The 12,581-nt window shown below is 32.7% G+C and overlaps 1 protein-coding gene across 2 annotated transcripts in view; it reads left to right on the top strand.

Annotated features, from left to right (window-relative positions):
• The window catches only part of LOC106464906 (secreted frizzled-related protein 5-like), a 78,410-nt gene extending 67,321 nt beyond the window's left edge, over window positions 1–11,089 (top strand). For both annotated transcript variants that reach the window (XM_013925077.2, XM_022392711.1), the window contains exons 3-5: window positions 1,592–2,032; window positions 2,981–3,052; window positions 8,015–11,089. In XM_013925077.2, coding sequence (XP_013780531.1) covers window positions 1,592–2,032; window positions 2,981–3,052; window positions 8,015–8,325 — 824 coding nt within the window. In that variant the 3' untranslated portion in view covers window positions 8,326–11,089. The remainder of the gene's footprint in view (window positions 1–1,591; window positions 2,033–2,980; window positions 3,053–8,014) is intronic.
• The last annotated feature ends 1,492 nt before the right edge of the window (window positions 11,090–12,581 follow it).

Raw genomic sequence — 12,581 nt, 5'->3', positions numbered from 1 at the left:
TCATAAACTGTGGTCATGAATAGTGGGTCGCGATTCTAAAAAATTTGGGAACCCCTGGGATACACTATTAATGGTGCCATTATTACCGGATGCGTTATTACTTGTAAATTTTTACTGGATATATTATTACTGGTGCATTTTTACTGGATACATTATTACTGGTGCATTTTTACTGGATACATTATTACTAGTGCCGTTTTTATGGGATATTATATTAGTGGTGCCATTATTATGTGTTTCTCGTAATTGGTCTGCAACATTCACTTTTTATTTCAGATTTAGTTTAAATATTTGTGATAATCTATCCCTTACCTGTAGAAATCATACACATTATGCTTTGACTGATTAATTAAAATTGAACCAAATGTTTCATAGAGGCTAACGTGTCGGTTTGAAGATCGAATGGTCTAAGATTCGAGACTTCAAGTCTTAAACATGATCCGGATTTTCATTGTGGGGTAGTTATAAAAGTGACAGTCCATCCGGTTATTCAGTGGAAGCTGGTGCTGATGCCACAGCGGTATGTCTGCGGAATTACAACGTTAGAAAGCGGGTTTCGATGCCTTGTGCTTAACTTCAAACAAACAAACAATTTAAGGGATAACTACACGTGAACCCTGGAGGCCTCTGATCCTGCGCATAAGTTAACGCTCAATTTTCTTTAAATTCTAATTTGCTAAAGTTATCATTTTGATAAACCACTATTTTCAAAATGAAAATATAATTTCTTAGTTTAACTCGTTTTCGTTCTTTTGTAGATAAACAATAAATATAATACAAACATCTCTATAAATACCAGTGAAAACAACGGGAAAATAACGCTGAAAATGCTCATTTTATATAGTTAACATCTATTTACACATTTATGAATCCGAATTCGCACAAATTGTTCTTTGCATAATTTTGCATTGCGAAGATTATCATTTTAGTGTTTTAACGTGTTTAGAATAACATCAGTAATAATGACACTAATAAGAAAGGCACTAGGTAATAATACAAAGGGGTAAAAATGGAATCGATAATATAGAAACTAATACGAATGCCATCATTAATAATACAAAGAGGGTTAAAATGGTTTTGGTAATAACATTTCTATTATGTAAAAAAACCATAAAACTACAGTTTTGCTGGTTTTTTTTTAAGAAACGACGCCATGTTTTCTTTGAGAAACTGCCAAACTATTTCTTCCTAAAATGATTTTATTTTGTTCCAAATAATAAAGTTCTTTAAATTAATGAATGTTTTATATAACTTCCCTTGCTCAGGAATTTTCACGTCTTTTTCACACTATTTCATTTTTCAAGTTAAGTTAAACTTATGGTCAATGGCACATGGGTAAAATTAGAGCATGTATAATCATCATATCTTTTGTCAAAAATGGGTCGGTGGTTAGGGCGCTTGACTCCTAATCTGAGGGTCGTGGGTTCGAATCCCCTTCCCACCAGTGTTATAATGTGACTATTAATGGGTGGTGACGATTAACTGCTATATTAGGAACGGCTATCACAGATAGCCCTCGTGTAGCTTTGATAACTTAAAATTACATGCTTATATATTCTATTAAATAACGTTTTTTTTTTTCAACGTTTAGTTATCAAAACAAGGGTTCGAAAATTACGAAACGAAGAATTAAGGTTTAAAAAAGCCAAGGTCTTCAAAATGAAGGAAGGCATAGTAACAAAAGCTGACCTAAAAAAGCCTGTATTCGAACATCCTAATATGTCAAAATGTTGTGGGGAGCTGATTGGAAAGCTGGACGCTAGAGGTCGTGTGCTCGTGATGGGAATTAAAAAGAAGAATAGTTTGTTCCCAACTCTTATCATCCCATGGGTCAATTCGAACAAAGTTATCCGTAAAGCTCGAAAGACCATGAAAAAGTTTGACTGCTCAAACCCTAAAGTTTTTTCCAGCACTATGATAACCACCAGCAAGATCCCGGTACAAGTTGGCATGAAAAAGAAAACCAGAAGAAGGAGACCAGGTCACCGGAGAGGAAGGAAGGAGGTACCCAATGTGAGACAGAGTGCTTCTGGTAGGTGACGTAATACACTAAGATAAAGTGTTCGTTTCTTAAAGGTGTAGCGGTGTTCATAAAACTGTCTCTTAAATGTTCGTAAAGATATTTCTCACTAATTTGTTTTAAAACTTTACTTACGTTGGTTACCAAAAGAAAGTGAACCATCTAAACTTTTAGATATCTACAAGTGTAATGATAAAATATGAATCTACAGAGTAACTTGTATAACAGAGACATTTAAGCCTTGTAAGGTAGAGCAAGGTAAAATATGGAATGTGTTAAACAAAGTATTTTCAATAAGTTAAGCTTAACAGTAACAGGCAATGGTCACTGTTCTGGACTTTATTCAGCAGGGGCCGGGCCTGGCTTAGGGATTAGTGTGTAAGGTTGTGGATTTTAAAGTCCAAGGCTCGCGTCGAGTTGACACTGGACACGACCCGTGTACTTTCAGCAGTGGGCGCGTTATAAGAGTGGCAGTCGATTCCCCTGTTCGATTCAAAGAGACAAAGCCCTTATGTTGGCAGGTTCAACTGACTGGCTTCCTTCCCGCTAGTCGCTAGTTCAAAATTAGGGACTGCTATAACTAAACCCTAGGAGTCTCTGACCCCACCATTTAGCCCACATGCGCAACCTTATCTAGTAATTAAGGAAAGCATAGGCTATAATGGAAGGCTAATTAGAAGCCACTCTGAAGGAAAAATTACACATTAATCATTGATTTAACCTTTGCCCATTTTCAGAATACTACAATATATCGAATGTCAACACATTTAGAAGTAATTAGATACCTTGTTTATTACGAAAGCAAACTTCAAACATTAGGTTAACGTGTTATTTCAATAACATCTGATTCACTTGGAACTTTAAAACAAGCGTTTCTTTATATTAATTTTGAGTGTCTTGGTTTTGATATGCGCATCGTTCACCGAGGTCACGTGATTAAACTTTGATGTCTTAATTCAGTGTCCTGTGCTGGATGTAATCAACCCAAGACGCTGGAAAACCTAGTGGACAAGTACTGTACAGCAGAATACGGTAAGTAAACAATCTTGTCATTAAGATTTTAATTTCTAGTTAAGCATGATTCAGAAGGATGAGATTTTTTTCACGTCTTGTCGTCTCGCGTCATTATTCTTTTTAGCTATAAACCGACACATCTAATATTGTCAGAGGGTAGTAACAGATTTTATCCACGGGGTAGTGTCAAATACTGTCATAGGATGTGACAGTTTGTTATCTGGTGACTAGATCCTGATACTGTCAGAGTATACTGATAGTTTGTTATCTGGTGACTAGATCCTGAAGCTGTCAGAGGATATTGACAGTTTGTTATCTGGTGACTAGATCCTGATACTGTCAGAGTATACTGATAGTTTCTTATCTGGTGACTAGATCCTGAAGCTGTCAGAGGATATTGACAGTTTGTTATCTGGTGACTAGTTCCTTATACTGTCAGAGGATATTGACAGTTTGTTATCTGGTGACTAGTTCCTCATACTGTCAGAGGATATTGACAGTTTGTTATCTGGTGACTAGTTCCTCATACTGTCAGAGGATACTGACAGTTTGTTATCTGGTGACTAGTACCTGATACTGTCAGGAGGTAAGGACAGTTTATTATCAAGGACTAATATTTGATACTGTCAGGAGGTAAGGATAGTTTATTATCAAGGACTAATATTTGATACTGTTGAAGGATAGTAAACGTTTATTATCGAGGAACTAGAACCTAATATTGTCAGAGGATAGCGACAGTTTGTTATCCGGAGATTAATATTTAATGCCATCTGCATGTTAGGTTACTATCACTCAATGCTCTTTATTTTAAAGCCCAGTCCTGACGGTTTTCAAAAATATTAATTTGTTTAAAAATAATTTTGAAATGTACATGTAAACACAATTATTTTCATCAGAATTAAAGTTTCTCAGTTCGAAAATACTGAATATTTATTTGTGAATATAACCTTGAATTAGATCAAATCCGTCCACAGCAACTATCAGCTGCCGTTCAGAAATAAGAGATTCCATCATCCTTGAATTCTATTAGATCAAAAATAAAACATTCTTTTTCTCGTGTAGTAGCAAGAATTGCCGAACTGGAAAAGTTTCAACAATATCTTAAAAAAAAAAAAAGATGGCCAGGAGCACGGGAGTATACAAAAATATCAAATCAGTACAATGGGAATCAAAGGAGAAGATAACAAAAAGCAAGATCGACTGCGTAGCGTGCCACGAATAATAAGTTTGAGGCCTTTGGTATCGCAAAGATTTGCATATGATTACGGGTAAAGCATCCGCCAGTTTTTTACTTAACAAACAACCGCTCCTTTAGAGTACCACTCTGTCCAGGCCTTTCAAGACTTGATCAACAGGTTTCACTGGTATTAGATTCTCCAAGAGTTTTTAGTTTTTCAGTAACACATCTTGTGTCGGCATTCTTAGAAATACTAGACCTTAAGATGGAGCTTTTTAGATAAAATTATGTCGTTCCTCATTCATGTAGCAACATGATTTCATAAGCGAAACTCGTGTTGTCAGCAGTCGAACTTGGAAGACACATGTAAAATATGATGTAATAAACTTCATTGATAAATTATTTGAAATCAATAAATGCTTTTAAAAAAAAGTGCTTTAAGATAACCAAACGTAACATCAGTGTAAATCAAGTTTCGTGTTAATGAGCAGTTTAACTGGTTTAAAACAATTACAAGTTATTACAGTACAAGTCTTTGAGTGACTTTTAATTTCACTTCTTGGAACTGAATTTGATTAATTTTGTCAGATGTAGTATACTTGTTTTCATTAAAATATTTCCTGGTAGTCTGTATAACGGAATAGAAATCATTTTGAGAAAATATATATTGGAGAATGCACATGTGCAGAGACATAACAACACTCACCACTTTCGTGTTAACTAAATCGTTACTTTGTTGTTAAACAAAAACACTCATCACTTTAGTATTAACTAAGTTGTTACATTGTTCTTAAACAAAAACACTCATCACTTTAGTATTAACTAAGTTGTTACTTTGTTGTTAAACAAAAACACTCATCACTTTAGTATTAACTAAGTTGTTACTTTGTTGTCAAACAAAAACACTAATCACTTTCGTATTAACTAAGTTGTTACTTTGTTGTCAAACAAAAACACTAATCACTTTCGTATTAACTAAGTTGTTACATTGTTATTAAACAAAAACACTAATCACTTTAGTATTAACTAAGTTGTTACTTTGTTGTCAAACAAAAACACTAATCACTTTGCTATTTAAGTAAAACACTCACCATTTTGTTATCAACTAAAACACTCATCTCTTTGTTATTAATTAAAACTTTCATCACTTTGTTATTAATTAAAACTTTTATCACTTTGTTATTAATTAAAACTTTCACTTTGTTATTAATTAAAACTTTTATCACTTTGTTATTAACTAAAATTCTCACCATTTTGTTATTAACTAAAATTCTCACCATTTTGTTATTAACTAAAATTCTCACCATTTTGTTATTAAGTGAAGTACTCATCACTTTGTTGTTAACTGAAGTGCTCACCACTTTGTTATTAATTAAAATACTCTTCACTTTTCTTATTAGCTAAAATACTCACTGCTTTATTATTAACTACAGCACTCATCACTTTTGTTATTAACTAAAGCACTTGTCTCTTTGATATTAACTAAAGCACTCATTTCTCTGTTATTAACTGAAGCACTCATCACTTTTAATGAGTATTTCACTTAATTACAAAGTGGTGAGAATTTTAGTTAATAACAAAGTGATGAGCATTTCAATTAATAACAAAATGATGAGAATCTTAGTTAATATCAAAGTGATGAGCACTTATGTTAATAACAAAGTGATGAAAGTTTAATTAATAGTAGAGATAAGTGTTTTGTTATTAGGTGAAGTAATCATCATTTTATTATTAACTAAAGTGCTCATCCCTTTGTTATTAACTAAATGGCTCATAACTTTTGTTATTAACTGAAACACTCATCATTTTGTTATTATCTAAAATCCTCATCATTTTGTTATTAAATAAAACACTCATCTCTCTGTTATTAACTAAAATTCTCATAACATTGTTATTAACTCAAATTATCATCACTTTATTATTAACTCAAAGTTTCATCACATTGTTATTAACTCAAATTATCATCACTTTATTATTAACTCAAAGTTTCATCACATTGTTATTAACTCAAATTATCATCACTTTATTATTAAATCAAAGTTTCATCACATTGTTATTAACTCAAATTATCATCACTTTATTATTAACTCAAAGTTTCATCACATTGTTATTAACTAAAACACTCATCATTTTATTATTAAATAAAATTCTCATCACTTTGTTATTAACTAAATCACTCAACATTTTTTGTTATTAACTAAAATTCTCATCACTTTGTTATTAACTAAAGTACTCATCACTTTTGGGATGAGTTTTCTTCGGTAAAGTGCGGGGCTAGAGAGAGAACAATTTACCAAACAAATATGTATCAATGACAAGAAGTAGTAGTTATAAATTCCTTAAGTAACGTATGCTATTTTATTAATTCAATGTTGTTTTCATTAATAATATTGGTTATACTAGTTAGTACATCAAATGTAATTACTTTTTTATTTCCATTTGTTGTTTATTATTATATAGATATTGTTTTGCATTGTTAGCTTAGGACTAACCTAAATCTTCTAAGCTACTGAGTCTCGTGAGATATTATTGGGATTACGACCGATGGTACCAAACTGAATGAAACTTTGCATTCTAATCCTAATAAGTACAGACGTAAGAAAGGCATATTTAATTATCTATACTGATGGCCATGTTGATTTTTAGTTCGCTCTAAGTACATAGCTTACTCTGGTCGAAAGTTATTATTACTCATTAACTAAACCACCCGTCACTGTGTTATTACTAAAACATCGCTAATTTCTTATTAAGTGAAAAACTTCATCAACTTCAATGTTTTTTGGTCAATCTCATTTTCAAACAAAATACTTATGATGAATTATCTGTAATTCCCCAGTACAAATAACAAGCATTTCTGCCACCATGTGTTTATACACATGTTCTTTTAGATCGCTTTTGTGATTGTAATTACTTCATTAAAATTGTTACTTTTGTAATATATTCCAGTTCATTACTGAGTTATGCTACATTTTCTTTTTAATTATACGAAATTATAAAGAGCCATTTTTTGGTTAGAAAAAAAAACAATAACTAATAACTTCTGATAAAAACAACAACAACAACAACAATATTCACCGCCAATAAAATATAACTTATAACTTGATGATGCCAATCGTATATAACAGATTGATTAGAAGCTCTTAGTGTCATGAATTAATATACAAGAAAACTTAAAATTTTTGATGATTAGTAAACATTATACCATCAGTTCTGTGCCCTTGTATCTCTAAAAGTTTGTGCAGTTTAGGAGAGTCAGATCAATTATAAATTCATATACGAACATAAAGTATATTTTTATAGATGCTTATTTGAGTGACGTCACATAGCCTCATAGGTCGCATTGTAGCATTACATCTGACAGACAAGCAATCATTATTTTTTTATTATTTGCGTGAACTAAAAGTTAAATAATAATTTGTTGTAAATCTTTTCATTACATAACAGTTGGGAAGTTCACATTGCAAATAAGCAGTACACAATTAAATGATTTGTGTTCATTTTAAGAACCGCGTTTTGCGATAAAGCCCTTCATCAGGCAGTGCGAAAAGCACGTATATAAACAAAATTTTAGTTCATAATTTCTGATTTTGAAAAGAGTCATATTATGTGTCTTTTTCTTATAAATGTCTGTAAATGATCTTTTCTTGTAATGTTTTTTTCTCTCTGAGTTATTTAAAATATGGCAGTTTTCTTTAGTTTATATATTTGTGTTTCTATAAACGTACCAACGTTCTACTAATAATACAACATTCCCATATAAAGTCTTAAAATATAGAAGCATGTTTATTTATTGTGGTTTTTAGTAATCAAGACAAGAATTCAACGAATAAAAAATGACAAGATGAAATGTAAGAGATCCCGCATAGTGAAACTCAAAGAAGGCTCTTCGGCTCGAGAAGAACTGGTAACTCCAACTTTCACACATCCTAACATGACCGAATGTTGTGGTAACATGCTGGAAACTATGGAAGACAGAAAGAAACGTGTGGTCATCATGGGAGACAAGAGCGAGACTGATTTAAAAACTAGCCTAGTTGTGCCCTGGGGAACTAACAAGAAATTGATCAAACGCATGATCAGAGTAGCCAAAAAGAAAGGTTGCTCTAGTCGTTAGAAGGATCACGTATGGGAGAGGGTGTAGTCGACAGGCAAGCAGAGACAACTCAAGAAAAATCACTCGCTTTCTAAGAAGCGTCGCAGGATAGAAAATAACCACCGATACCGATATAGGTGTAAAATTTTTTTTCTAATATTCAAATAATTAAAATGATATTTTAAGACGAACATTTGAAATACAAGATACCTTAGTCTATTATTAAACTTTGTCGTAAAATAAATATTGTGCTATATTGAGTTCGGATTTACAACAATTACATTGATATAAGTTCCAAATTACTTTCTGAACACAACAGAGAAGTGATAATAATCGTGTAATCTATAATAAGATTCAAATATAAAAACAAAGCTCTAACAATAGGTTTTTTTCACAGCTCATATTTATAAAGGTAAACATAGTTCCTTGTTAATTGTTTTATGAATCGACCTAAACAGTATAATATGGCAAGGTGCCACGTAAAATGTTCTTTTCTCAAGCAAATCTTTGAAGTTGAAAAGCGATTCTTTTTCTCTTTTTTTTTTTTGTTTCATTAGTCGCCATCACTATAATACATGCTTATGTTTTAGTGTAGTGATATAGATAACACATTGTTCTGTATTCGCTTTTTTTTTTGTAGTTGTTAAAATTATTCTACAGAACTTTGATGTAGTATTGTGTAATTGTTTATAATGTATGAATGTCACTACAAAAATGGCGAAAAGAAAATTCTCCAGATACTGGACTTTGTTTATAGTGACAAATTTGATCTACCACTATTGCGTCATCTATTGGTATTTATGAGTACTAAGCTGCTGTAGTTATCTACATTCTCAAAACATTATCACTTGAAAAATAATGATGTAAATACTTCGTGTCAGTCTGTTATTAGTTATTATTGCAATTAAAATAATAATTGGAAATTCAGAGATAAATTAAATGCTCGATAGGCCATTTTGACCCGTGGTATAAAGTCACAAGAATTAAGAAAAATTTTAAAGATTTCTCCTTCAAATTTTTGATGTTTTGGATGTTGTGAACATTTCAATCTAAAGATATAGTTTAATCGCACGGGGAAAAGGGGGAAACCTTCTACAGAAAATCTGTTTACGATGTTATGTAATTTTTATTTTTAATACAGATGAGACAAATATTCGATCGTATCGGATATTGGGATGAATCGAATAATCAGATAGCATCTCCATTTATAGATTACTTCACAATATTACTTGGACAGGATTCTTCTTGCATGTGAGTTTCACGTAACAGTTATAGTGTCAATTAGCTCATTAGTGCTTTCTACTAGCTTCTAAAATAACTGCTTTTTCCCCTTTATCAAAGTGTGGAAGCCATTGTAGTCGTAATATAGATAGTCGTTATGTAGTTTATATAAACAGGACGTCCACCCGTTGTATTACTAGTGTATTCAACAGGTAGTAGTAACAGCAAAGACAAACACAATCCAAACAACAGGTGCAATGGAAGATCGGGTGTAAAGCGCTATTCCACGTTGCCATACACAGCATTTCCTTAACGGAGCTACAATGGCCGCTTACTCATGTGCAACTACTGTACATCTTTATTAAATTAAAACAACGAGGAAGTAACTAGTTTAATATTATAACATAATGAAGCACATTTTCTGTATATGTTATTTGATCCGAAAATATCCGAATCCGATTGGATGTCAGATATTCAACCACAACTACTTGTCCCATCCCTGATATTTTGTGTTTAAGATGATAATATTCCTACAGCTTCATTACATCGTTTTTGACGGACAAATCGTTATGTTAGTTTATTTGTGTTTGCAGCATACTTAGTATTAGATTAATCTCCATACTTGGACAAAAAATATACTGATCGCGAAAATTCTAGTAAGCTTCGCACAGTATTGATTAAAAGTGCACTAACAAATTGGATCAGATGCTGTCGTGCCCTCTAGTGTTACATATGAGAACTAATAATTCATTGTTTAAATTACGTAAAAACTAAAACTAACTTAATCTCCTGCTATTGTCGTATAGTTTGAGATTCTTGTAGATAGTTGTCGTGTTTTTGTCTTTCTAGGACGTTTTGTAAACCAAGAAAACATTTCAGTAAATGTTAGAATATGAATAGCGAATGTTATTTCTGTACATCAAAGTTAGTCATTTCAACTAATACTTTATGGCCTGGTTGAAAAAAAAAGAGAAAGCGAATGGCTAATACTAATGAAACAGAGTGGTACGTCTGTTTTTATATAACTAAAGTAAACGCCAAAATGTTGAACATTGTAGATTTTTAAGTATATGAAATGTGGCACTGTATTGTATCGCTGTGTTCACGCTGGTAATAGTGTTTTCAGTGGAAAGTGACTGTATATCACTTTGTAAGTTTGTATACATGTTTGTTGTAGTAAAAATTAAAGAAAAATACGTAGTTCAGTACACTTTAAATTATTTTACAAGTTTTAATTTAGTTCGATGGTAAAATTATAATATTATGTTCAAACGTTCATTAGGTATTTAAACATAGCTATAACATGTTACAAAATCACATACACACACTTAACCATTTTTTTTCTTTTACTTTTATAAGTATAGAGTATATAAAGCATCTGTGTAACATAGCTTGATTCGTCTCGTGTGCAAACTATTTTTCCATGTATTAGTGAGTCTTAAGCCTACTTGAATATTTGATATTTGCTATACTGTAATTCGCAGCAATTTGTTTTTAAAAGCTTGTAGTTATTGATAACACTATTCATTAAAAAATCTGTTATTGTCCTGGTCTCATGAGTAAATGAAGTGTTATATTAATTTTGTGTAAAATATACAATTTATGGTTTTATGATTAATTGGAGTGTTACAATTAACTTTGTGTAAAATAGACATTAAAATGTGAAGAGGAAGTTCGTCAGTTAATTATTAAAAAAACCCTCTAAGAACATGTTTGCCGTGTGAATCTCAAGCAGAGAACATTTGGTATAAAAACAAACTTGGGAATACCTGTTCAGGCATTTTCCTTTCCAACTGACTTGTGTTTCTGAAATGGTTGACTGTTACTCAGGCAAGCGGCAGCTGTAGCAGGGGATAGAAATTGATGACGAGAAACCCTTGAGGAAGCGCTGTATCTTTTCAGGGGGATACAGCACATATACGATATGGCCCTCTAAATGTTCCTGGCGCTCGACTCTTAATTTGCGGGTCGCGGGTTTGAATCCCCGTCACACCAAACATGCCCGTCCTTTCAACCGTGGGGCGTTATAATGTGACAGTCAATCCCACTATTCGTTGGTAAAAGAGTAGCCCAAGAGTTGGCGGTGGGTGGTGATGACTAGCTACCTCCCCTCTAGTCTTACACTGCTAAATTAGGGACGGCTAGCTCAGATAGCCCTCGTGTAGCTTTACGCGAAATCCATAACAAACAAACAAATGTTTCTGGCATCTGAAGAGTGCCCTCTTTAACATTATGGCCGCACAAGAAGATGATTTACTAGGAAAACAAACTAGGCAACAGTAACAGTGAAGGTAAATTACTCCATTTCTTTAGGATGTTCCATGTCGTGGGGATCTCTGAGCCAAGAAAGTATGGGAACATCTGACCAATAGAATATTAGATACACGCAAGAATTAATAAGCGGTATTAAAGAAATTACTTCTTAATAACCAATGTCGAATTGAGGCGGGGCTATAGCCTTAGACCCGGGCTCATAAAAAGCCCGTTATGAGGTCTAGTGTTTTAACCTTAGTCTTAAGTCCCGATCATAATAGGCCCGGTAGAAAAATTTAGCCCCAGGCCCGTCTGCCCCTTAATCCGCCCCTGTTAATAACAAATATGTAAGCTGTTCGAAATGCAGAATACGGCTTAACTAATCTTGAGATTGCTTTGATACCGATTTGGGTCCATAACTAATTTACGAACAGATAGGTTGCAGTTCTAGAAATAAAATATAGAGGCCTAGCATTAGTGTTTATTTTAACATTGGAGACTACCTGAAAACAGATCTCGTATACAAAACTCAAGTTTTAAGTTTAGTCTTAGCTAAATCTATCAAGCCCTAATACAAAAATTCTGCCAATAATTAAGATATTTACAGATGATCCCTTAGAGCGAACTTAAAAGCGACGTGTACTTCCCGAGAACTGCTTTATTCATTAAAGCCATAAAGGTGCGTACGAAAAAACTGAAATCAAATGATCGTACCTGGAGCTGTTTCTTTAGTACCTCTTATTGTGACAGTAAAATTTCAATGTTATGTTATTACAGACAAAATAAACATAAATAAACAAAAA

This window comes from Limulus polyphemus, unplaced genomic scaffold (genome assembly GCF_000517525.1).
Source record: "Limulus polyphemus unplaced genomic scaffold, Limulus_polyphemus-2.1.2 Scaffold1776, whole genome shotgun sequence".
NCBI lineage: Eukaryota > Metazoa > Arthropoda > Merostomata > Xiphosura > Limulidae > Limulus > Limulus polyphemus.
This window is presented reverse-complemented; position numbering and strand designations above follow the sequence as displayed.